The sequence below is a fragment of the Aethalodelphis obliquidens genome, unplaced genomic scaffold, assembly GCF_003676395.1.
Source record: "Aethalodelphis obliquidens isolate GAN/ISIS:26980383/991018 unplaced genomic scaffold, ASM367639v1 scaffold111, whole genome shotgun sequence".
Classification (NCBI taxonomy): Eukaryota; Metazoa; Chordata; class Mammalia; order Artiodactyla; family Delphinidae; genus Aethalodelphis; species Aethalodelphis obliquidens.
This window is the reverse complement of record NW_020838055.1, coordinates 1719423-1746830: the sequence shown is the minus strand read 5'-3', so window position 1 is coordinate 1746830 and position 27408 is coordinate 1719423. Positions and strand designations below refer to the sequence as shown.

At 41.4% G+C, this 27408-nt stretch overlaps 1 protein-coding gene across 4 annotated transcripts in view; it reads left to right on the top strand.

Moving 5' to 3' along the window:
- The window catches only part of SETD2 (SET domain containing 2, histone lysine methyltransferase), a 113442-nt gene extending 88286 nt beyond the window's left edge, over window positions 1-25156 (top strand). For all 4 annotated transcript variants that reach the window (XR_003430830.1, XM_027096974.1, XM_027096973.1 and 1 more), the window contains 7 exons: window positions 851-1520; window positions 9632-9766; window positions 11957-12096; window positions 15677-15788; window positions 21937-22017; window positions 23878-23979; window positions 24329-25156. Coding sequence is in view for 3 of the 4 variants with exons in the window: in XM_027096974.1 (XP_026952775.1) it covers window positions 851-1520; window positions 9632-9766; window positions 11957-12096; window positions 15677-15788; window positions 21937-22017; window positions 23878-23979; window positions 24329-24490 (1402 nt within the window). In the remaining variant the exon portion in view is untranslated. The remainder of the gene's footprint in view (window positions 1-850; window positions 1521-9631; window positions 9767-11956; window positions 12097-15676; window positions 15789-21936; window positions 22018-23877; window positions 23980-24328) is intronic.
- Window positions 25157-27408: the final 2252 nt, after the last annotated feature.

Below are 27408 nucleotides of genomic sequence, written 5' to 3'. Positions count from 1 at the left end.
GTTTGCATTTGTTTCTGCCAGGCAGCTAAGGGTACTACCACCCCACTAACACTTTAAAGGAAGTTTTCAGCTAAGAGGTTTTTAGACCATATATTTTTTGTTGTTTGGATAAATGCTGTACCCTTATCCATGAATCTATTATTAGATGTTTCTTTGCAATGAAACGTCTTGAAATTAGTTGTCATTTTTCATTTTTGCCAAGAGCCTTTATCAAAAGTTCGATTCAGTCCATAGAACTTCACAAAAGAATCTTTTAAGTTCTCAGTTCTCTTGTGAATGTTAGAGCTGATGGTTTCTTGGGGGCTTACTGGGGATACTTGTCAAAACTATCACAGGATATTAGGTTTAGCAATATGATATTATACTTGGTACTGCACAAAGAAGAGTATGTGAATATAACCCCCCATACTTTTATGTGTACATGCTTGTCTTTCACTTAACTAACCTGTGTTGATATTAATGGGTGTGGTCAGACATACATCAAATTCTGTAGCTTTTATTAGTGTATTTGGGTTTTTGTTTTAATTTCAGAATTTGTAGTTACAGAACTACAGAACTTAACTATAAAGAAGAATCTATTTAGGATACTACATGTATCTTTAGTTTGAAGTTCTAGAAGCTGAGGATAAGGATAAAGTTATTATTTCCATCTAAGTGTCTATTTCCTTGAGGTTCTCTCCTATCTGCAAAACTCCTTAAGTAATTTTGAGTATGATTTTCAGCCTGTGCCAAATTGGAGTTGGTGTGGTTAATGGTTTAGTATCGAGTGGCATAACATTTATTAGTGCTTTGGTTATGTCTCTGATTTAGGGAAAAACTTTTTGTGGTGCTCTTATTGTTTTCTTTCTAGATATGATACACCAACTTCTAAAAAGAAAGTACGAATTAAAGATCGCAATAAACTTTCTACAGAGGAGCGTCGAAAGTTGTTTGAGCAGGAGGTAGCTCAGCGGGAGGCTCAAAAACAACAGCAGCAGATGCAGAACCTGGGAATGACGTCTCCACTGCCCTATGACTCTCTTGGCTACAGTGCCCCTCATCACCCCTTTGCTGGTTACCCACCAGGTTACCCCATGCAGGCCTATGTGGATCCCAGCAATCCTAATGCTGGAAAGGTGCTCCTCCCCACACCCAGCATGGATCCTGTGTGTTCTCCTGCTCCTTATGATCATTCTCAGCCCTTGGTGGGACATTCTACAGAACCCCTTGCTGCCCCTCCACCTGTGCCAGTGGTGCCACATGTGGCAGCCCCTGTGGAAGTTTCCAGTTCACAGTATGTGGCCCAAAGTGATGGTGTGGTACACCAAGACTCTAGTGTCACCGTCTTGCCAGTGCCAGCCCCAGGCCCAGTCCAGGGACAGAATTACGGTGTTTGGGATTCAAACCAACAGTCCGTGAGTGTACAGCAGCAGTACTCTCCTGCACAGTCTCAAGCAACCATATATTATCAAGGACAGGCTTGTCCAACTGTTTATGGTGTGACATCACCCTACTCACAGACAACTCCACCAATTGTACAGGTAACTAATTTTGGAAATACTTTTGTCTGTTTTACTGTCTGTTTATGGGATGTTAAATCTGATGTGAGGGGGAAGTCCTGCCATTGATCACTTTTACATATTGGCTAATTTTATGTATACTAGTTATCTATTGTGTCACAAATCACTTAGCAGTTTAAAACAGTAAGTAATTATTATCTCATAGTTTCTGTGGGTCAGGAATTCAGAAGCAGTTTGGCTGGGTGGTTCTGGCTCAGAGTCATGAAATTACAGTCAAGCTATTAAGCAGGGTTGCAGTCATCTGAAGACTAGACAGGGGATGGAAGGTTTACTTTCAAGCTCACTCACATGGTTGTTAGCTGTCCTTGGTTCCTTACCACTCTCAATAGCGCTGCTTACAACATGCCAGCTGGCTTCCCCAAAAGCAAGTGATCAGCGAGAGAGAGAGAGAGAATAACTTTTGAAGTGTATTTTTGTGGTTTGAAATCAAATTTCTTTTCTTTTTTATAAAACCAATACATTAAAAAAAAAAAAAGACTCTTTAAGGCATCGTCTTCACCACATTCCTATGTCTCTCCCATCATTCCTTGTCACCCCTTAAAGGTGAATTATTGTGGATGGCAGAGACTCCCAAAGATGTTTCCTGTACACATTACTTAGTATTGAGGTAACAGAAGTGATTTTTACTTCTGTTTGTATTTTTGTTATGAAGCTGTATCAAAATTTTGTCCAAAAGGCCGTGACAAAGTGTCCTGCTTTAATTCTGAAAACGTTAACTGTTTTAACTGCCTTCATTTTTTAAAAAAAATTTTATTTATTTATTTATTTTTGGCTGTGTTGGGTCTTCATTTCTGTGCGTGGGCTTTCTCTAGTTGCGGTGAGCGGGGGCCACTCTTCATCGCGGTGCGTGGGCCTCTCACTGTCATGGCCTCTCTTCTTGTGGAGCACAAGCTCCAGACGCGCAGGCTTAGTAGTTGTGGCTCACGGGCCTAGTTGCTTCGCGGCATGTGGGATCTTCCCAGGCCAGGGCTCGAACCCATGTCCCCTGTATTGGCAGGCAGATTCCCAACCACTGTGCCACCAGGGAAGCCCCTCCCTTCATTTTTTATGATCTCTTTACATGTTTATATATTTTATGAATTTGTAATTTTGAAGACTTGGAAGTTTTTTTGTCCCATATTTTTCTGTGTAACATGATTCTTAACCATTTCTCCAAATTACTCTGTATTTTTATATGTGTGTGTGTGTGTGTGTATATATATATATATATATATATATGCATACATACACTTTTTTTTTTTTTTTTTTTTGGGCGGTGTGTGGGCCTCTCACTGTCGTGGCCTCCCCCGTTGCGGAGCACAGGCTCTGGACACGCAGGCTCAGTGGCCATGGCTCACGGGCCTAGCCGCTCCGCGGCATGTGGGATCTTCCCGGACCAGGGCACGAACCCGTGTCCCCTGCATCGGCAGGTGGACTCTCAACCACTGCGCCACCAGGGAAGCCCCACATACACATTTTAACGTCTGTATAATACCACATTTGCTTATAAGGTCGCTGTTTATCCATTTTCCTGGGGTAGTTGTTTAAATTGAAAGTTCTTTTTCATAATTATAAATAATACTGCACTGAACATTCTTATACTTAGTTTTTTTGTGTGTGTGTTTTTCCTTTCATTTTTGGCTTAAAATTAATGTTATAGGGCTAAATACAGCAGGTAAGAAAATGGGCATTATTGGTTATTGGCTATCAATTTTCTTAGCCTTTTATTGTTGTTGGTGGTGGTGTTTGTTATGCATAATTCTGCCTCCTACAGAATTAAAGACTCTTTAGTAGAGAGCTCAGTGATCTTATGGTTGTTCTTCTAAAATAGAATTTATTTTCCCATCCCATTGAGCAAAAGATTTCTCTAGGGTTTAGTCATAGCCTTAAGACTCAAGTATTACAATTTTTTTTTTTTTTTTTTTTGCGGTACACGGGCCTCTCACTGTTGTGGCCTCTTCCGTTGCGGAGCACAGGCTCCGGATGCGCAGGCTCAGCGTCCATGGCTCACCGGCCCAGCCACTCTGTGGCATGTGGGATCCTCCAGGACCGGGGCACGAACCCATGTCCCCTGCATCGGCAGGCGGACTCTCAACCACTGAGCCATCAGGGAAGCCCAAGTATTACAATTGTATTTCCAGTTTTCAGTCTGTTCCTACCAAGGAGTCATTTATTGACTCCCTAATCTGCTTTTCGTGTGCTAGAGTAGTTGATAAATGGACTAAGATGGTTCAGACTATCCTTCCCTTTATGAGATTAGTTGATCAGAGATGATGTTCGACTCTGGGTAATGAGAAGCATAGACCATGTTGTTAGCGTGTGTATTTTAAGTCCTAGTCTGTCACTTACTGTGTGTCCTGGAGACAGGCACTTAGATTCTTCAGTTTTAGTTTTCTCATTTATTAAATGAGCAGAATGCCTCAGAGTGGTTGAGGTTTGTATGAGATAATGGATAGTAGTAATGATAAATTTAAAGCACCATATACCTTGAAGGTTTAATTATAGTTCTTACTTAGTTACCTTAATACTGAGAGTATTGACATTAGTGGGCTGTGAATTACAGCTGATCAAGGTCATCTATCTGGTCTATGTTGAGGCCTGTGTTGTTCAAATCAAATATCAACCATACCAACATGAGCTGAGGTATAATAACCTTGACAGTGAAGTAGTATGTGATATGGTATAATAAAAATTTGTGAGTATGTGTACATATGCAGTATCTTTGAAATTTGGAGCAGTTGTGTTATCAGAAGGTGGCTTTAATTTTTTGCCACAGCTGCTTATTAGACATACAAGCTCCGTTTTAACTGAGGCCATGTGCTTTATAGTGGTCTTGTGACATTAGAGTGACCTATTCTTAAAAAGTTACACTAAATTACATCTCAAAAAATTTGAGTGCTTAGACTATAAATTGTTCACATAAGTGAAGTGACTCAGATATAAAGTAATAGCTGTTTTTTTCCCTTTAGAAGTGGGAGCAGAACAATCATGTTTTCCCCTCTATAACATATTGGACCCTCTCTTAAAATTCCCATTAGAAGTCCCATTTTAAAGATATTTCTAGATTGGATTTATGTTTTGTATAATTTCAGGTCCCTTGTAGGTAGAGCCAATCTCCAACAGACTTTCTTCCAGTAAATGGATAAATTTTGCAGGCACATGCTATTTGGATATATCTCACAAATGTGTACATCTTTTGTATTATTTCAGTGGGACTGCAAACCAGTTTCCCCTTTTTATTGCTGTTAATTGTTTTGGCTTTGGCGTATGATTGTCAGCTAGTTTGGGTAGGTACTACAGAACCCTAGAAAATGTTTATTTTCCCTTTACTTTTTGACAGTTTGAGTTTCAAACACTACATCTGCAAATGAATGTTGCAATTTTGGGTGTTTTTGTTTGTTTAGGTTTTGCTTTTTGTGGGTTTTTTTTTTTTTTTTTTTTTTTTTTTTTTGCAGTGATGTTGTTAAGATGTTTTTGGCATTGCATTTCCTTTGGGAATTATTTTCAGTATGTGTAACATTCTTTCCTGTTGATAAATTGTTATCCTTTAAATATATCTTTGCACTTTAGAAACAGATAAAATTTGTCTGGAGCCATATCTAGTAAATACAGGGAATGATCAAGCTGGGTAATGCCATTTCAGTTTAGAAGTTATCTCACAACCAACATTTGTAGCCAGACTTTTCATGCTAAAGAAACCACAGCTTTACTACACATTAATTGAATCCTTTAGAGTGTCTCCATGATAAGCCTTACACAACTGTGATCTTGTCAGATAAATTCTTCATGAACCTAGTTTCACTGAAGGTCAAAGAAATTTTACCCTCCAAAATATTAGCATTTTTCTATTGTAGATCTGGGTGTTTAACCTCTTGATCACTCTGAAGATAACATGTTTCATCCTGTTGACAGTTGTTCTCAAAACTAGTATCTTGATCTAGCTTTTAAATTTTTTTTTTCAAAATCAGGATATGAAATGTTTGTCATTCAAAATGTGTGATATAATTGTGAAGCCCTTCCTTTTCCAAATGAGTTAAGGTGACAGTACAGGCACACCTCATTGTGCTTTGCAGATACTGCATTTTTTACACATTGAAGGTTTGTGGCAACTCTGTGTCAAATTAAGTCTGTTGGTGCCATTTTTCCAATAGCATTTGCTTACTTCATGTCTCTGTGTCACAAATTGATAATTTTTGCACTATTTCAGACTTTTTCATTATTATTATATTTGTTATGGTGAGCTGTGATCAGTGATCTTTGACATTACAATTGTAATTGTTTTGGGGTGTCATGAACTGAGCCCATATAAGCCAGCGAGCTTAATCGGTAAGTGTTGTGTTCTGCCTGCTCCACCGACTGGCCATTTTCCGATCTCTCTCCCTCTCCTTGGGCCTCCCTACTCCCTGAGACAAAATAATATTAAAATTAAGCCAATTAATAACCCTACGATGGCCTTTAAATATCAAGTGAAAGGAAGGGTCATACATCTCTCACTTTAAATCAAAACCTAGAAATGATGACGTTTAGTGAGGAAAGCAAGTTGAAAGCTGAGATAGGCCAAAAGCTAGGCCTCTTGTGCCAGTTAGCCAAATTGTGAATGCAAAGGAAAAGTTCTTGAAGGAAATTGATAAGAAAGCAAAATAGTCTTATCAGCCTTATTGCTGATATATATGAAGAAAGTTTTAGTGGTCTGGATAGAAGATCATACCAGCCACAACATTCCCTTAAGCCAAAGCCTAATCCAGAACCAGGTCCCTAACTCTCTTCAGTTCTGTGAAGGCTGAGATGGGGGAGAAAGCTGCAGAAGAAAAGTTTGAAGCTTAGCAGAGGTTGGTTCATGAGGTTGGAGGAAAGAAGCCATCTCTGCAACATTAAAGTGCAAGGTGAAGCAGAAAGTGCTCATGTAGAAACTGCAGCAAGTTATCCAGAAGATATAGTTGATTCCAACTCTAATTGATAACTTGGAGGGGTTGAAGACTTCAGTGGTGGAAGTAATTGCAGATGTCGTAGAAATAGCAAGTGAACTAAAATTAGAAGCAGAGCCTGAAGATGTGACTGAACTGCTACAGTCTCATGATAAAACTTGAATGGATGAGGAGTTACTTCTTATGGATGAGCAAAAAAGAAAGTAGTTTCTTGAGATGGAATCTACTCCGGGTAAAGAGGCTGTGAAGATAGTTGAAATGATATCAGAGGATTTAGAATATTACATATATTTAGTTGATAAAGCAGAGGCAAGTTTAAGAAGATTGACTCCAATTTTAAAAGCAGTTCTACTGTGGGTAAAATGCTATCAAATAGCATCACGTACTCTAGAGAAATGGTGAAAGGAAGAGTCAGTCAGTGTGGCAAAAGCTTCATTGTCTTATTTTAAGAAATTGCCACAGCCACCCAGTCAGCAGCCATCAACATCGAGGCCAGACCCTCCACCAGCAGACAGACATGACTCTCTGAAGGCTCAGAGGATGGTCAGCATTTTTAAGCAGTAAAGCATTTTTAAATTAAGGTATGTACATTGTTTTTTAGACCTAATGTTACTGTACACTTAATAGAGTCCACTATAGTGAAGCATGACTTTTATATGTGCTGGGAAACCAAAATATTCATGTGATTCACTTTTTATTGCAATATTCACTTTATTGCATGTTCTGAAACTGAACCCACAATATCTCTGAGGTACACCTGTAGTAGGAAATGAGGTCAAGGCCTTGGGGAGGAACAAGACGGTCAGGGCTTTGTGAGGATTTGGGCTGTTAGTCTGAATAATGTGAAAATCCACTGGAGCAGTTACAGCGGACTGGCGTGATTTGACGTATTTTAAGAGACTCGCTCTGGTTGCTCTGGGTGAAGAGATCGTGGGAGTCAAGGGCAGAAGTAGGGAGATCAGTTAAAAGACTGTTGAGTAATCTAGGCAAGAGGATATGGCCACTTATACTGGAATAGTAGAAGGAGAGATGTAAGAAATGATCAGATTTTATTTTTATGTATATATATATATATACATACACACACATATATATAAACTCACACGTATAGATAGACGTGCACATGTACATACATATATAAAAAATGCAGAGCCAACGGAATTTGCCGATAGATTAGATTAGGAGAGTGGGTCAGGAAGAAATTAAATTTGGGATTCGTTACAGTATCTGGTGTTTGGCTTAGTGGGTTGGGAAAATTCCAGTTTATCCATCTGTCCTCTTCAGCCTCCCAGAAACTGTTTCTACTCAGAATCAGGGTTACAAGCACATACGTGTTAACCTCCTACATGCACAGTAACTTGCCTCTTGAGGATGCTTCCTTCTGGGTGTCGGCCCTTAGAAACTTTCTTGGAAACTTAACTTTCCAGATAGATTGGTGATCATAGAATAGAGCCCAGTTAGATATGTTTTGTTTTATGGTTTATTTTATCAGAGTTAAAGGAGAACTTTAAGAATTATTTATATTTTACCTTTAGAGTATGCTTTTTAATTTTTTAAGCAGTATTTGGTCATCTTTGTTGCTAATACTTCTTTGGTACTGACTTCTGATTCAGTATTGTCTGGTTATATGTCAGTATTGAAAAGTGTTTTGGATTTAATCAGATTTCAGGCTTTGGGGCAGGAGTTAGGTGAGGAGATAAATTTCTACAAAATTTTTGATGTTGCACGTATTTCCCATCTTGTATCCAAATACCTAGAGATGAAAATATTTCTGAGGTATACATTTTTCTCTCAGCTTTGTGATACTATTCTGACAATTCTGCTTTGACAGTTAGCATTGAATCTGGTTTATGATAATGTGTAGATTAAGCTGTTTGCAATACTGAATCAAGTATTGTATTCTTCCTCTTTCTGTGTGTCTTCTCAGTAATTATTCATCCAGAAATCTGCCGGGCAGCTACATTTACCTATTCAGACTCCTTGGGTCTTTACTGGTATCATTTGGAATAATTATATTTTGATTATATTTTGTATTTTGAGTACTTATCAATTAATACTTCTGAATCATTTTACCTGATAGAATCTCAGTTTATAGGGTCAAAATCTGTCCTTAAATACGTATCTGTTCAGCTCCTTGGTAGTCATCACCTTTTAACAAAACAAGGTTGTTTTCAGGGCTTCTTGCCACTTCTTTAAACAGTTTTTCTATCGTAATTTCAGAGTATGCTTGAGTCCTAGCTAGCCATGGTACTTATTTGTTATATAACTCCAGGTGTGGGAGATACACCCACCTCTGATGGTGGTCAGGATTGAGTGAGATAATATATGCAAAAGGGCTTTTCTGCTTGATAAAGCACTATATATAAATCAGTGTGTCATAAGGATTTTAGATATATTGAATTCCGCTGTCTTTCTTATAGAAGCCTACAAAAAGCTAGAAAACTAGTTTAAAATTTGATCACCTTCAGCTTCCTCTACTGTGGATCACTCCTTTTGACCTTTTCCAATCAAAACAAGCTGTTAGGGCTTCCCTGGTGGCGCAGTGGTTGGGAGTCCACCTGCCGATGCAGGGGACACGGGTTCGTGCCTTGGTCCGGGCGGATCCCACATGCCGCGGAGCAGCTGAGCCCGTGAGCCATGGCCTCTGAGCCTGCGCATCCGGAGCCTGTGCTCCGCAACGGGAGAGGCCACAGCAGTGGGAGGCCTGCATACTGCAAAGAAACAAAACAAAACAAAACAAGCTGTTAGTTATTAGGAGTTGGTAGTTAAAACGCTCTCTGTAAAGAGCATTGTGTGGAGCTCTTTCTCAGGTATCCTAGGAGTAGCACTTCAGTTGTTATTCAAGTCTCATTGAAGCCAAACAATTAGACAGGTTTCATGAGTACTCCACCCCACCCCCATCCCCGCCTCCGCCTCAAAAAAGTTTTCTAACTTTTTATGATAAAGTAAAATCAAAGTAAGTAAATGACTAGGGAATTATTCAAAAAAGAAAAAAAGAGTTTGAAGTAAAAGATTGTTTTACACATTTGTAGTAAAATATTCACATTTAAAGTTAAAAAAAAATTAATGGGTGTATCTTCCAATAAGATTTGTCAACTTGGAAGTCAGATACTGCTTATTAAGAACTAGAAAACTATAAATTGTGAATTTCTTCATTTTATCTTTTAGAGTTATGCCCAGCCAAGTCTTCAGTACATCCAGGGACAACAGATTTTCACAGCTCACCCACAAGGAGTGGTGGTACAGCCAGCCACAGCCGTGACTACAATAGTTGCACCAGGGCAGCCTCAGCCCTTACAGCCAGTAAGAAATATTTTGGTTGCTAAAACTCTCCTTGGCTACCTACCTTATCTTTAGAAAGATTACTGTTTGTTTGGTTTAGTTAGGGGGTTTTTTACTCCTTTTTTGTTTGTTTGTTTTTTATAAAAATTTTTGTAGTCTCCAATTTCACTCAAGTGCCTGTGGACCCTGAGGGAGCACTACACGACAGTGCTGTCAATTAAAAAAAATTCTGTGGAACTTACAACTATGTTAATTTATATGTACTTTGCCCTTAGGATCCTTTTTATTTGTAATTTAAACTGACTGATCTTGTATTCTTACACTTTGCTATGAATTTCTGAAGTAATAGTTTTCTAGACTAGCTCCATCATTATTTATGGAGAACTAGACTATGATACTGTACTGAGGGCTAGAGATATAAAATTGAATGATATAGTTCACTTTACATGTTGTACAATATATATTGAAAGAAGCTTTTGGTATTCTGCCACCTGTGTAGAAGGATATGATGAAATCTTGATGAAATGCTGTTTTTAGATGAAATGGGAAATAGGAGCTGGCACTAGAAGCAGTTGAGAAACTAAACATGAACAAATTAGCAGGTTAGAATACTGACATTTCCAGAGAAGGCTCTTGTTGCATTCTGGTGGCTTTCGATAAGTAGGGCAGTCGGTGGAGATGGAGTAAAAAGACTACATGTGAAACACTTAGAAATAAGACAGTGTGTATGGCAGGTATTTGAGGGCTTGCCGTGAATTGGGTCCTTCTAGGCATTTTGAAAACAAACGGTAAAATTCCATTCCTGTGCTTAAAAGCTGACATTCCAGTAAGAGAGATGAGGATCACAATGAATAATACTAAAAGTAGTCAGCGTTTAGTGTCATGAAATATGCAGGTAGAATTTGAGGAGGGGAAAAAATTATTCCCAAATTGGAGAAGGATTGGTAATCTAGTAGATATTGAATAATTTGGAATATTCTTAAGTGACACGAAAGCTTAGGGGAAAGAGATCACCTTATAGGCTAGATGGAGGACTACAGGAATGGAGGAAGTGGAACTTAAGTGGGGCCAACAAAAAGCAGCTCTGTGAAGTAAGGTTTGGGGGGGTATGCACAAAGCAGCAATGCTCGGAGACTTAGGTTTGCTTAAAAGTGGCCATGTTTTATCTGAGCCTGGGATCTTAGGTTCCTCTTTAACTGCTCAAGCAAAGGTAAAGTTGGAAATTTTTTTCTTTATTAACTGGATTACATAGAATGAACAATTAAGAGTATATATCCTTATCATGATTATATTATCAGTTTACTAGAGCTACTTTAACAAAATACCACAGACTACGTAGCTTAACTAACAGAAATTTATTTTCTCATAGTCTCGGAGCCTGCAGGTCTAAAATCAAGGTGTCAGCAGGTTTGCTGTCTCCTGAGGCTGCTCCTGTTTTGCAGATGGCTGCTTTCTCACTGTGCCCTCACCTGGTCTTTTCTCTGCGCACATTCCCTGATGCCTCTTCCACTTCTTATAAGGACACCAGTCCTGTTGCATTAGGGCCGCACTCTCGAGACCTCATTTAACCTTAATTACCTATTTAAAGGTGCTGTCTTCAAATACAATCGCATTGGGGGTTAGGGCTTCATATGAATTTGGGGGAAGCACAATTCAGTTTATAACAGTGATTATGAAGTTTTTATGTTTTTCAAAATGTGGCATTAAATTTTTAAAAGCTATTTATTTAGAAAATTTTTTTCAATTAAACTGAAAAACAAGCTTTTCACCCATTTCTATATTTTTAAAATATAAATATGAGGTTTCAAACATACAAAAAATATATAATGGATAAATGTTAACATTTTATCATATTTGCTTCTATCTAAAGCCCATTCAGCTAATTGGTATCTTGGAGTTGGTTATATGCCATTTAGCATTGGTTTTTTTAAGGTTGAAAAATATTGTTCTACATAATGAGCTGCTGAATATTTTTAAATATGGTGTATTGGATGGTGAACTCGAAGCCTGCTGTGAATTTTCTGATAGATCCCTAAAGCTCTTCATATACACTGTCTCTGATCATTTCCCAGATTGTACCTTTACTTTTAATCTTTTTTTAAAAGAAGAGGAAGATGTATGTTTTTACATACTGCTTAAGTAGACTATTTTTGTCCTTCTCAGCCAGATTAAAAGAAATGTCACTGATCAAGAACTTGTGTGTCTTTTTAGCCTGAAATGGTTGTGACAAATAATCTCTTGGATTTACCACCCCCATCTCCTCCCAAACCAAAAACCATTGTCTTACCTCCCAACTGGAAGACAGCCCGAGACCCAGAAGGGAAGATTTACTACTACCATGTGATCACAAGGTAAGAAGAGCTGTCTGAGCATTCCCAAATCAGCTTTCAGTTGGTCAAAGAAGCTGCCACTGTAAGGGGAGTTTTATGGTTATAGACTTGTTATTAGCTGTTAACTGTGCCTGAGGGCTGCTGGTTTTCCAGAATCCCATCATAAATGTTATGACATACTTTAGACTTTGGTCCTTTTTAGGTATGTTCTGGTGTTTTTAATCTGCAAGACTCTTGGAGAAAACTAAGGAATTTATTTTATTTATTTATTTGGTTGTGCCAGGTCTTAGTTACAGCAGGCGGGCTCCTTAGTTGAGGCATGTGAACTCTTAGTTGCAGCATGTGGGATCTGGTTCCCTAACTAGGGATTGAACTGGGGCCCCCTGCGTTGGGAGCGTGGAGTCCCAACCACTGTGCCACCAGGGAAGTCCCAAACTAAGGAATTTTTTTAGAAAATGGTAATGACTTCATCTAACATTGTAGATAATCAGGGGTTGTGGGCAAACCTTTTCTGTAAAAGGCCAGATAATAAATATTTTAGGCTTTGCTTGCCAAACATTCTTTGTCACAACTGTTCAGTTCTTCTATTGTTGTGTAAGCAGCCATAGACAATACATAAATGAATGGGTATGTCTCTGTTCCAGTAAAACTTTATTTGGTTCATGAGCCGTAGTTTGATGACTCCTGCAATTTATATAAAAAAACCTGATTTATCTTTTTCTTAGAATTAAACATATATTTTAGGCAGATAGCTTTATGTGAATATATGTGTTTTCTGTGTGTGTATGTATGTATTCATTGGTATATAATGTGAGTTATTGGGGTGCATGTTTTGTCATCTGCTTTGTTTACCAATCTATTTATAGAACTTTCTGTACCAATTAATGAAAAACTACATTATTTTTAATACTTGCTTATTTGTTGCAGGGCTCAGCAAACTATGTCAATGGGCTACTTGTTTTGGTAAATAAAGTTTTTTTGGAACACAGCCACACCCATTTGTTTAGGAATTGTTGATGGCTACTTTCATACTCCAATGACAGTAGACTAGTTGTGACAGAGATCATTTGGTCCACAAGGTCAAGGGTATTTACTCTCTGATCCTTTATAGAAGAAGTTTGCCTAACCCCTGCTCTTCTGTATGGCTATACCAAATTTTGTTTAACCCACCCTGATTGATGGATTTTCACTATTTTATATATAACTCTAAACCTGGACATCCTTACAGACAGTAACACTAATCTTACTGCCTTCTTCAGGCAGATTCTTAGAGGCAAAATATTTGATCAAAAGAGATACACATTTTAAGTTGATAAGTATTGTCAGCTTACCATTAAAAAAAAATCATACCAATTTAGACTCCCACAAAAGGTACACAAAAGTGCCTTTTTCTTCATGTAGGTTCTTTAACTCATGTAAAATAGTAGATGAGAAATCTTATTTTTATTTTCAATTATTTTTGAGATGGAACGTCTTCATTAGATTATTGGCTATTTGTATCTTTTGTGAATTGCTTGTTTGGGGCTTCTACCCATTTTCTGTCAGCATTGTTAATCTGTTTATCAAGAATATTACAGGGCTTCCCTGGTGGTGCAGTGGTTGAGAGTACGCCTGCCGATGCAGGGGACGTGGGTTTGTGCCCTGGTCCGGGAGGATCCCACATGCCGCGGAGCGGCTGGGCCCATGAGCCATGGCCACTGAGCCTGCGCATCCGGAGCCTGTGCTCCGCAACGGGAGAGGCCACAACAGTGAGAGGCCCCCCGTATCGCCAAAAAAAAAGGAATATTGCAAATGTTTTTGTTTGTAATGTCTTGTGACGTGAAGAAGTTAAAAATTTCATGCAGTCAAATATTTTCCCTTTATGTATTCTACTTAGAAAGGTCTTCATTATTCCCATAAAAATACCTTTATAAAACAAGCCCTTGGGACTTCCCTGGTGGCACAGTGGTTAAGAATCCCCCTGCCAGTGCAGGGGATACGGGTTTGATCCCTGGTCTGGGAAGATCCCACATGCCGTGGAGCAGCTAAGCCTGTGTGCCACAACTACTGAGCCTGCACTCTAGAGCCCGCACGCCACAACTAATGAGCCCACATGCCACAACTACTGAGGCCTGCATGCTCTAGGTCCTGTGTGCCGCAACTACTGAGCCCACGTGCTGCAACTACTGAATCCCGCATGCCTAGAACCTGTGCTCCACAACAAGAGAAGCCACCGCAATGAGAAGCCCGCTTGCCGCAACTAGAGAAAGGCCGCGCGCACCAATGAAGACCCAATGCAGCCAAAAAAAAACCCAAAGAAACAAGCCCTTGTTATGCTGCTGACTGGAAGTTGTGACTTTAAAAACCAGTGTCTGCAAATTTTACCAGAACTTTGTTTTTTCAATACCAAAGCAAGCTTTATAATGGACTATCACTTTTCAAAAAAAAAATTATATTTCTTATTTATGTGTGTAATTTTTCCATCTTTTTTTTTTTCAAGGTTTTCCTTAGCTAGCACCTAAGAGCATAATACCTCCTGTTTAATTTCCATAATAAAACCCACAGCTGCTTGTGCTTCTTTGATTACAATAGAAATCTTGAGCCCATTTTATAATTAGTTCTGTCGGTCAGAGATAAACCTACTTTCATAATCATCTGCAAAACTGATTTACATCAAATGCCTTTAATGTTGCTAACTAAAGATTGCTGTGGTAGGAAAGCACAAGACTGTAATGGCAGGATAGACCTGTCAGATATGTCGCTAGCTTCTTGGAGGCTTTTGACGTTTTAAGTGATTCCCCTTAGAGCATTTCCTGTGACAGCTGACTTCTGACTCCTGAATAGAATTTCCTTACTTCCACATGTTACTTCACAGATCTAGCTTTAAAAACAAAACAAAAACAAAACCATCTTTGCCTGCTAACTTTCAAAACAGCCATAAACATGCAATGAGGGAATTCCCTGGTCGGGAGCTAAGATCCCCAAGAGCTATGCGGCGTGGCCAAAAAAAAAAAGCATGCAAAGAGTTAATGTGGTTGAACTCTTTTTTTGTAGCCAGCTGAAAATATTTTTAGCAGAGGGCACAAGTTTTTAACCTGTACATCTTTTCCATGCTGTAAGTCATCAAGCCAGAGGAGCAAAACTACAAACAAGAAGACTCCTAAGGCAAGGAACGGTTTTCTCACATGATCAAGGATTGTGAGGAGGGTGTTGTGATTTATTTTACTTTGCTCCAGGTACATGCTAGGTACAATCATGATTGATCACCTGCATAGGGGTGGCATAGGCAGGCACCTACTCCATGTACTTTCCTTAGACTTTGCTGAATCCTGTTTTCAGGACATTAATAGTCAGGTGAGAGACAAAGATGTTTGGTTTTACTGTTGTCTTTGATACCCAGCAAATGTTGCCACAGCGTTGGCTACAGAAGTACAGTGGGCTAAAAACAATGTATGTCTATGGGATAGAATCATTGCTGCTGGGAAGAATGTCTCTGTCTTATGGAGCTGACTTGTTCTGTTTCATTGCATGTTGTATGTTATGTATATATGAGCAGAGATACCTATGCCAGAGTTCTCTGTTTTCTGGCCATGACAGCATGGCTGTTCTTACCTTCTTCTAGGCAGACTCAGTGGGATCCTCCTACTTGGGAAAGCCCAGGAGATGATGCCAGCCTTGAGCATGAAGCTGAGATGGACCTGGGAACCCCAACATATGATGAAAATCCCATGAAGGTGAGTGTGGCTTACAGATATGTTTCCTGATCATTTGGGATTCTTTGTCTTCTCATTTTGTAGAGTCAGTAGCCATGTTATCTTGGAATTCTATTTTTCTTATTGTTCTGGAGAATTATGCATATAAAAAAATGCTTGGGGGTGGTAGGACGTCCAAACAATACAGAAGTACAGTATATAGAACAAAAAATAAAAGCTCTTAATTTCTATTTAGTTGCTCTCCTTTCATCATACTTCCCTCTCCGGAGATAAATACTGTTAACTTTTTAGTGCACAGGTTCTCAACCAAGAGCAGTTTTGCTCCTCGGGAGACTTTTGATAATATTTGGAGACATTTTTGGTTGTTACAGCTGTGGAGATGCTACTAGCTTCTAGTGTGTACAGAGGCCAGAGAAGCCACTAAACATCTTAGAGTGCACAGGATAATCCCCCACAACAAAGAACTGGCCCAAATGTCAGTAGTGCCAAAGTTGCAAAACCTTGCTTTGTTGTATGTTCTTCCAGACCTTTATGGAAAACACACACAGGTGTTTTTCTTTCTTTTCATTCTAAACATACAAATAGAATCATAGTATTCTTATTCCATTATAACTTCCTTTAATAAATCTTAGCTCTTTCCCTGTAGATTACAGCATTCTTCTTAATGTTATGTTTCTTTTAAGTGTGTTTTTTCTGTTTAACGGCAGTCTTTCTTCGTTTGCTTTAATGTCTTGCCATTTTGGGATTGGTGGGTCTGGAAAGAAGTTAAACTGGTTGCATTAAAACCTCACCAAAGGGGCTTCCCTGGTGGCGCAGTGGTTGAGAGTCCGCCTGCCAATGCAGGGGACACGGGTTCGTGCCCCGGTCTGGGAAGATCCCATATGCTGCGGAACGACTGGGCCCGTGAGCCATGGCCGCTGAGCCTGCACGTCCGGAGCCTGTGTTCCACAACAGGAGAGGCCACAGCAGTGAGAGGCCCGCATACCGCAAAAAAAAAAAAAAAAAAACACCTCACCAAAAAAGTATAACTGGGCCCCCCCTTTTTTTAAGATTTGCAACTGAGATATTTTACTCTGGAAATACTATTCTAGAGTAAAGCGAAAGAGAGCTTATTCCTCGTCTCTCCTTCTAACAAGAGAGTAATCGGGATTAGAGGTCATGTGAATCAGTGTGACTCTCAATGCTTGAATTAAAAATTTTTATCCTTTTCCACTTGGAACAGGACTCACTGTCTCCAAGGATGTGGTGTCTTGAATGAAATCAAAGACAATATATCTATGCTCTAAGATTTGAATAGTATTTAATTTTGAAAATAAGAGACACTTAACTAGTTAAGTCAGTGGAAAGAGGTGGAAGAGGGAAGGAAGGAATGGGAATGAGAGGGAAAGTGGAAACAAATCCATACCTCCTTTTATATTTTATTCACTTTGGGGGAAATGTTTTTCTTTCTTCAGCATTATATTTAGCATTCCTTTAGTCTGAACAATTTCCTTTTTTTTTTTTTGTTTCTTTGTTTTTTTTGTTTGTTTTTTTTGTTTCTTTGTTTTTTTTTTGCGGTACGCGGGCCTCTCACTGCTGTGGCCCCTCCCATTGCGGAGCACAGGCTCCGGATGCGCAGGCTCAGCGGCCATGGCTCACGGGCCCAGCAGCTCCGCGGCATGTGGGATCTTCCCAGTCCAGGGCTCAAACCTGCGTCCCCTGCATCGGCAGGCGGACTCTCAACCACTGCGCCACCAGGGAAGCCCCCTTTTTTTTTTTTTTTATAAATTCTATCCACTATTTAAAAAATTTATTTGGCTGCGTCAGGTCTTAGTTGCGGCATGTAGGAATCTTCCCGTTAAGGCGTGCGAGCTCTTCGTTGCAGTGCACGGGCTTCTCTCTAGTTATGGCACGTGGGCTCAGTAGTTGTGGTTTGCGGGCTTAGTTGCCCCGTGGCATGTGGGATCTTAGTTCCCTGACCAGGGATCGAACCTGTGTCTCCTTCAGTGGAAGGCGGATTCTTAACCGCTGGACCACCAGGGAATTCCCAGTCTGAAGAATTTCCTTTAATACTTTGAGTATTTCAGGTCTAATTGTGATGAGCTGTCTCATTTTTGTTTGTCTGAAAAGGTCCTTATATACCTCTTTTTCTTAATATATTTTATTTTCAGACAGTTTTAGGTTCCCTTTAAATTTGAGCAGAAAGTACAGTTTCCATACACCCCCTGTCATCACACATGCATAGCGTCCTCCACTATCAACAGCCTGCCGGAGTATGATACATTTATTGCAATCAGTGAATCTACATTATTATCACTCAAAGTCTGTAGTTCACATTAGTGTTCTTGGTATTGTACATTCTGTGGGTTTTGACAAATGTATAATGGCATGTATCCACCATTATCATCTACAGAATAGTTTCACTGCATTGAAAATCTCTGTGCTCCCCCTATTCATCTCATCCTCTCTCCCCGCCTCCCCCCATCCCCATCCCTATCCCTGACAATCTCTGATCTTTTTACTTTCTCCAGTTTTGCCTTTTATAGAATGTCACATATTTGGACATGTAGCATTTTCAGATTTGCTTCATTCACCTAGCAATATACATTTAAGGTTCTTGCATGCCTTTTCATGGCTTGGTAGCTCGTTTCTTTTTAGCATTGAATAATATCCCATTGTATTAGATGTGCCACATTTTATTTATCCATTTACCAGTTGATGGACATTTGAGTTGTTTCCACTCTTTGGCTGTTGTGAATAATGGTATATGAACAATTGTGAACAAATCTTTGGACATACATTTTCAGTTCTCTTGGGTAGATGCCTAGGAGTGGAATTGCTGGATCAAAGTTAGACTGTCTCTGTCTAACTTTTTAAGAAACTGTCAAACTGTTTTCTAAAGTTGCTATATCATTGTACATTTCTACTGGCAGTGTATGAAGTTTCTGTGGGAGAGTTTTTATAGAGACAGGTACCTAAGGGGGAAAAAACCCATAACTGTCATGTGCTTCCAGTAAAAAACTATCTGGATGTTCATTCACTCTCTATCTTAGCTTCTTAGGCTTTTGTCTCTGACTTGTCAGCTTTACCTTTTCTTGTATTTCTAATGAGAAAATATAAATGAAGTCATCTGTTTTGTTATTAACCCTTTGATAGTTTATGAAGGAACAAATGAGTTTTGATATTCCAACCAACCTTGCCATGATGCACAAGTCAAAGGCTTGAGGTGTCAGTCTTTGGATTTCTTTCTAGACCGTTGTCTCTATCATTAGGACCTAGTGTGACGTGGATAGCCAGGGACTTATTTGGATCTAACCTTCCTAACCAGTTTACTACTGTATTCACCTAGCTAGCATCTCAGACAGAATGATGCCTGTGGGTTATGTGTTTATTCCTTCTGCTCCAATTTTTTTTTTTCCCATCTTTAGGGCCTTCATTTAGATTTTAAAGCCCTTGGAGATGAAGACTGTAACATTGTAAATTTTCAGTAATTCACAGGCCTTGTGTAAGGTATTACAGATAGAAAGAGAAATAAATCTGAGTACTAATCTTCATGAAGTTCAATCTAAGGAAATAACCACATCTATAAACCAAGAACACAACGGGATAATTGCTGTAGTAGAAGTATGTACAGAATGCTATGGGAGCACAGTGATTAATGGTCTAAGAAAATGCACTAGTGATATGTCACAGAAAACATGATTTTACCTATAGCTAAGGTGAGCAGAAAAGAGGATTCTGGGCAAATAAAGCCGTTTTTGCAAAGGTATAAAGTCAGTACAAGACAGAGCCTATATAGGGAACAATAAAAATAATTTGGTTATGGTGAGAATTTAGATACATATGGGGTAGGTAGTGAGCAAGATAAAAATATGGAAAAGTAGGTCAGATTTAAATTGTCTAAGATCTTGGTGTCCTACCAATGTGATTATTGTATGCTTAAAAGCCAGTGGATGCTTTTAAAGCAGCAAGACAGGCAATCAAATATGTGTTCCTTGAGTGAAACAGGCCCATTTGAAAAGGTGAGATTGGTAGCATTGGAGATCAGATTGAAGAGTATTTTAATAGTTTAGGCAAAGTGAGGAACTAAGAATGGAGATGTTGAAGATGTACGCAAAGGCATCTGAGAGGCATCATTTGGGGCTGAGCAAACAAGTGGATATGGAAGAGGCAAGGAATGGCCTGCCAGTTTCTTGAAAGTGTCGTAGAGATGATTTGTTCCTGTCCTCTCACTTCCTGCACCCCCTCTCCCATGCCTCATTTGACAAACTAAGGTGTGGTATATAGTGCCTGATCTAGAACCAAACTGAAATTATTTCGCTCTTTTTGTTAGCAAAGGTGGCGGCAACTTCAAAACAGAATATACTGAGTTTTTATTATTTTCAAGGATCTTTCTTTCTTAACCTTTTAATTGGTGTGTACCAGGTTCGTGTGTTGCAGAATTTAGGTTGAATCATGTGTAGTGTTTCTGATACCTCAACTTCTTCTGGACCAGGAAAGCTCCTAGAGAGAGCTCAGGGGATTGTGTGTTTTTAAAGCCCTACAACCTCACCAAGTCAGAGATTAAATTAGAAATGCACTGGAATTATTTAGCTTTCTGAACACATACCCCGTTCAGAGGGAAGCAGAACATTCCTGTTTACACAGTGCCCTCACTGAGAGCCTGGCCTCCTCTATAGGAGCCAGAGCCTTGAGATCATTGTTATACCTTAAGGGGCTTTCTGTACTCATTGCTGCTGCTACTCATTTCTGAGATCCACAAGACAGCAGCTGAGGGTGTGTTGAAATTACCTTGGCTTATTCAGGCAATTCTTGATCCCATGCTACATGAGGTCTTACTGTGAAGCACAGCTACACTCTCTACTGCTAGAAAAAATAACCACAAAATCTCAAAGCAAAACATTTGAAAACAGTTATTTGCATTTTGTTTCCTAAAACCAGAGGTAGAATCTGTATGTTCTTTCTACCCTGCCCTCCCTTTCCTGCTGCCACAGCCACAGAAAGAAAGTAGAAAAGTAGAAAATATGTAAAGCTTTTATAACAAGTCAGGGAAAGCTGATGTATAGAAGCCCAGAAGCCAGGGGAGTGCCACCTTTCTCTGGAGCCAGTCCAGAGCAGAGGGAGTTGAACAGTCCCTTCATCACCAGCACCTTCATACTGTTTCTGGAAAGAGAGGAATCAGAAGTGGGGGTAGGTTGAAAAAATTTTGTGCTCTAAGCAGCTAGCAAAAAAATGAAGTACCTGTAATGCCAATTGCTTCTACATCCATCTGAAGTGAGTTGCATTCAAAGGGGAATGCTCATAATCTTTTCCATGGAGAAGTACATTTACTAGGAAGGGGCTTGATGACTGGTGGTGAGCAAAGGTATGGGGAGGTGGCCTTGCATGCCAGGTGCTCTGAATGCCAGGGCTGCTGACCTCTCACCTCTCAGCAGTGCCTAATCAGGCAGGGGGCATGGGGCAGGGGGACTGGCAGCCTCCCCCTTGCAGTGCTGGAAGGGAGCATTCCTAGGTTTGTCATCATCTTAGCATCTTGGGACAGAGTATCTTCTGTCTTAGGATCTACTCATCTGTTCACTGACTTGCATGACCCTCATCTCCTCCCCCGCAACACCTTGATACCTCTTTAGTCTTTCCATTCCTGAACCGAGGATACCAACCTTTAAGGAGCCTCTCTTGCATGCTGAGACTGTCTCCTACAGTCTAGGGGACTTGGATGAGGAGCATGGTATTTGGACCATGGTTGTGTGGCTAAATCATTTTGCCTTTGTCCAGGAGTCCTAGAATGTCAGAGACAGGAGAGGTGGAGCCCGTTGAGTCTGGGCCTCTCTTGACAGTGTGGGATACTGCCGCTCAGAACAGGGACCTGAGTGGTCCAAATCACACAGCACATTTCTCTGCAGAGAAGGTGACCCTGAAACAAATGTTTAACTACATCAAGGATGTAGCTTTCACTTAGGGTAGAGAATTAGAACTTGGTTTATAGGAGCGAGGCCAGTGCCAGATGACAAGATTTAAACATGAAGTGAGAGTGGTAACAGCAGCTAAGTTGACTCCAGGCCATGTCCCTTTAAGATTCTAATACCAAGAGTGAGGCATCCCAACTGCGGGAAAGAAGGGAGGTTCTCGAAGAGCAGGGCATCACTGACCTGACCTCTCATTCCCACACTGTGGTGTTTTCCATTTCTAGACCTCTAAAAAGCCTAAGACAGCAGAAGCAGACACCTCCAGTGAGCTGGCTAAGAAAAGCAAAGAAGTATTCAGAAAAGAGGTAAGGTTTGGTGGGATGTGGACACTACATTCTGAAGGCTTAAACTGAGACCCTTTCTTTCTCATCCTAAGTGTGCACAGCTGTTTGTAGTACTAGGTGGCCCTGCCTTTGGGTGTTCCTTTGCTTCTGTGATTGGACTGTGTAGTTGTTATGTGATGACATATTGGTATGGTCCTTTACAGTGGGATAATAAGCACTTTCATATCCATTATATCATTTTATCCCCACAACATCGCGTGAGGTAGGCAAGACTGGAATTGTAATTCCTCTTATGCTGGTGGAGGAGCTCTTGAGGTTTAGAGAAGGCAAGCTCTGGACAGAAGACTTGAACTCGGGCCTCTGGCTCAAAGTCCGTTTCTTTTTCTGTGATATCTCATTTGGTGGCTGCCTAATCCTCAAGTGATTGGGAGAAAGCAGCTTGTCTTTATGCTGCTGGAAGTGCAGTACAGCTCTCAGGACACTAACCTTTTCTGCCTCAGGGCATCCAGATTCTAAACTCCAGTCTTTGTTCACCGAGGGGGCTCATAGTCTGTTGGAGGAGGTAGACCTGTAAATAAGTAATGGCATTAATAAAAAAAAAAAAAAAAAAGTAATGGCAGCTGTGTGAGGAATGTGCCATGATAGGGCTTGGAGGTCTCTGTTCTGGGTGTCAGGAAAGGCTCTTGAGTCAGGGGTAGGAATTAGCCAGATAGATCAGGAGGGTTGTAATTCAGGCAGTAGAGTGTACAGAGGCAGAAGAAGGCGTCATCCCTTTCAGGGAATCTGTGGGCTGTAGCACCCGGTATGTGAGGGGTGTTGGAAGATGAGGCTGCACAGTATTGTGCTGCTTGGTACTGTGAGTTGCAGGGAGTATTGCAGGATTTTAAGCTGGGAATAATGAAATCCCCTATTTTATTTGGGGAAGTGGATTGAGGGGAGAGAGTATGGAAACAGGAGACCACAGAAAAATTTTGAGTAAAAGCCTTCTCTAGAGTTAAAACTTAAGTTTCTCACTGTCCCTTTGTGATTATTGGCATTTCAGCCCAGCCAACTAGCAGCTGTTTATTTAGTGCCTACCTTGTGATACAGCCTTGTTCTTTGAATGTCTGAAGACTCACTGACTTTCAGGGATGGGTAGACCCTGTTCATGGTGCTCCCTGGTGAGTGGCTATCACTCACCTCCTCGCTCCCTTTTTCCCCTGGGGTCAACTTTGTGGCTTAGCGCCACAAATACTTCCAGAAATCCTGTGCCTGGATCTCTTTTGAGAGCCACTGGGTAGGACAGACACTACAGAGATAGCTCAGGAGGACATGGGAATTTGTGTATTGAAAAGGGTCTTACCCCAGATGTTCTCCAACCAGCTGCCATATCATGTGTCCCTCTGCTTCACATTGATGTAGTATGAATCAAATGAAGTGCAACTCTTACAGAATCTAAGTAGCCTTCAGTAACAAAATGCCTGCATTTCCTGGAGTCACTGAGCCTCCTGGTAGCACAGAAAGGCCCTCTCTGCCCTGCCTCCAGGGGCCAGAGAATTTAGCTACAGTCTCTTTATGCCAAGAACATGAGATTTGTTAGCTGAAATCTGGGGCTGCCATGAGATTCAGCGTGGAGTCCTGCTGCTCTGTCCCTCCATCTGCAAGTGAGGCTTGCTAAGTCCATCCAAGGGAGCCCTTTCCCTCTTGAGGCTGATCCAGGATTCTTTTCTCTTATACCCCACTGGCATACTGGCATTCTTCTGTCCACAACAGCTAGTGTGAGTGAGGGAAAGGGAAGGATTGGCTGGCTCGGCTTACTGCCTATTCTAAGTATTTCCTCAGTACAACTTTCTTGCCTTCTCTGGACTATTGAGCAGTGTGCTCTTCTCCCCATACCTGTAGATGTCCCAGTTCATCGTCCAGTGCCTGAACCCTTACCGGAAACCTGACTGCAAAGTGGGAAGAATTACCACAACTGAAGATTTCAAACACCTAGCTCGCAAGGTATTCCCCCCTGCTTGTGGTCTGACAATGTTCTGGGAAAACTATACCTTCCTAGAAGGCCCCTTTCATCATAAAAAGTGAGTTTTCCTTGACACATGCCCAGGCTGGAGACCCAGGAACAGAGGGGGAAGGTTTGGGAAGAGAGGGTACCCTACTTGATGGTAGCGGTTCTCTGAGAGCTGAGCTTCCCCTTTCTGGTGATCCCAGCACCAGCCTGCCCCAACCTCCCCCTCCAGTTCACCTCCCAGTCTTTGTGAGAAGGGGCCCGAGGCAGCAGACTGGCCTTCCCCCCTCAAATCATTTCCACTCTGATTGGTGGCTGTGATCTCTCTTCCTGTGTCCTGGACAGCTGACTCACGGCGTTATGAATAAGGAGCTGAAGTACTGTAAGAACCCCGAGGACCTGGAGTGCAATGAGAATGTGAAACACAAAACCAAGGAGTACATTAAGAAGTACATGCAGAAGTTTGGGGCTGTTTACAAACCCAAAGAGGACACTGAATTAGAGTGAGCTGCAGGGCCAGGGTGGGAGGACGGGCAAGCTGGTAGGAGAGACTCTGGGGAGAAGAAATCCCGTGGGCCCTCTCTCCCCACCCCACTGTCAGGGCTGTGCTACTGATGACACATCACCCTGGGGAATTCAAACCTGCAGATTTCAACTGAAAGCCACAAAAATGAGCTCCATCTACAATAAGCGGTTCCTGGTTGTGAGCTGTTGGTAGAGGCCATCTGAGGCAAGGGTTTAGGCCCTTGAGACCTTCCCTTCTGAGACCCTGGCCAGGCCTGAGCCCACTCTCAAGCCTGGGTCTCCTCCTTGGCGGTGCTGTCAGCGCACAGACTCATGCGCATCCCCACCCACAACCCCTTACCCTGACGATCTGTATTATATTTTAATGTATATGTGAATATATTGAAAATAATTTGTTTTTTCCTGGTTTTTGGTTTTTGTTTTGCTTTTAAGCCTCTGCGTGCTAGGATCACAGAAGACTTTGTAAGGATGGTTTAAGTTCTCCTGCAAGGTTTAATTTGTTATCATGTAAATATTCCAGAGCAGGCTGCCTTGCGGTTTCGGCCAGCCTTGTGCTATGTTGATAAGATTGATTTACTGCTTAAAATCACTTTACTTTATCCAATTTTTACTGAACTTTTTATGTAAAAAATAAAATCAGTTAAAGAACTTGGCAGGTGTGTTCCCTAAAAGCTAGTCAAGCATGTTTGTATATAGTGTTGGCACTGAGAGAGAAAAGAGGTGGTGGCCATAGGTGTGTGAAGTCCAAAATTAATTCTTGAGATTGGAGTTTATCCCAGGTCTTCCCCACAGGTCCCACTGTGACTGAGGTAGGCATCTTACACACGCATTCCTGAGCAAAGGAAGTGGACCTGCGACCTCTCTGGCGCTGGGCTTCTTTACTTTGGGTAATAAGCCAGTCAAGAGAAAGGCACTTGTCTTCCCCTTTGTACCTTTTGGCTGGTGAAAGGGAATGAACCTCTTCCCTCCAGAGACTTGAGTTCCCAGAGCCCACAGGAATGCTCATTTGATGTTTGGGTTCCCTGACTCCCCACCATGCCTTCTGACACTGGGCTTGGATCCTAGAGGGAGTACCCCGATAAAGGGGTACAGTGCTCAAGTAATGAGAACAGACATCTTCTGGAGGACACAGCTCAGTGGAGACACACCCCATCCTTGATGGACCAGTTGTCTGGGCAGTGAGAAGGGCCAAAGGTTTCAGGCCAGCCTGGGGCCCAGCCCATCTTTGCAGAGACTGGTACCATCTCTTCCTCACCGGGGTGATTTTGCTCATTGCAGCAATGCCCTTGGGGAAGAGGCTGTGACCCGCCAGATATTGGATGGGGTGGGCAGCAGTTGGAACAGTCACTGCCTGCTGGGCACTTAGAGCTCAAGTTGTGCTCCTTTGATCCTCACAACCTGGAGGCACAGGAATTGGCACTGTTCGGATAAGGAGACTAAGGTTCAGAGAGGCTCAGTAACTCATCTCATATCCTTGTACTAAGAAATTGTGAAAAGAGGAGAAAAACACCTATTTTAAAGACATATCATTAGACATGCTATTTAACAATGTAGCCAAAGTATTTTCCCATGGTACTGCAGCCTTAAACTGTTTAACTCAAGCACATTATTATATCAAATGGAGGGACCCTAATTTAACCCCCTTAACATTTTATTTTATTTATTTTTAAACATTTGAAATGTTGATAGCACGTATTTTTATTTTTAGGCTGTGTTGGGTCTTTGTTGCTGCGCACGGGCTTTCTCTAGTGGCGAGCAGGGACTACTTTGTTACAGTGAGTGGGCTTCTCACTATGGTGGCTTCTCTTGTTGCAGAGCACGGGCTCTAGGCGTGCAGGCTCAGTAGTTGTGGCTCTAGAGCACAGGCTCAGGAGTTGTGGCGCACGGGCTTAGTTGCTCTGCGGCATGTGGGATCTTCCCGGACCAGGGCTCGAACCTGTGTCCCCTGCATTGGCAGGCGGATTCTTAACCACTGCGCCACCAGGGAAGTCCCCCGCCCCCCCCCCAACCCTTAACAGTAAAGAAAATGTTTCAACTAATGTGCTTGAGCACATTAAAAGAAAGTGTTTCTCTTTTGGGTAGGTCTCCCATGCAGAGGTGCAGCCACATGCACTGCTGCTGGCAACCAAGTCAAACTCATAGTTTTACCTGAGGGTCCAGGTTTCAGATTTTCCAAGGAAATCTAGGTAGCCTTTCATTAAAGGGTGGTGACCAGAGAGCTGTCAAGTTTCAGAAAGGACCTCTTTGCAGAGGAATTCTCAGTTATTTTACCTCCTCTGGAGTTTGGGAGGGGAAGATCTTGAAACACACACCCCTTGAAACCTTTAGGCTCAAATCCCCTCAGTGGTGAAGAGAGTTACTGGCTAATCCAGGACCTGTTCATTCCTCTCAATGCAGGATTTCACCCTCATTGCCGATCTAACCCTTGATAGCCCTCTGGCCACCTCCCTGCCAAAGTAGGTGTGATGTCTCCAGTGCTTTGGCCTGTTTATGGCTGACCAAACACCAAGCTTTTCCTCCTTTCATCTCCGGATGATGGTGGCTCCAAACCTGCCCTGATTTTAAGTATAAGATTTACAGGGTTAAGCAGCCCTGGTAAACTCTGAGGCATAGGAATAGCAGCAGTCTGATGAGTTTGGTACTCACAGAACAGCTAATGCAGGTCACATCTCAGCTAGGGGACAGGCTCTAGCCCGGGCCTCTGGCTCATGACTGGACCCAAGTCTCCTGAGTTTAGGTGACTGTGCTTCTTAAGTGCCCTGATCCTGATGGACACCAGGATGGCAGCCATTGTTTCTTCCTAGGTGGGGCCTGTCTGCTTTAGCAACCCCCTCCAAAGGCACAGTAACTGACCTGCCTGCTCCTCCATTCAGGGTGGGCATATGTGAGGGGTGCAGGTG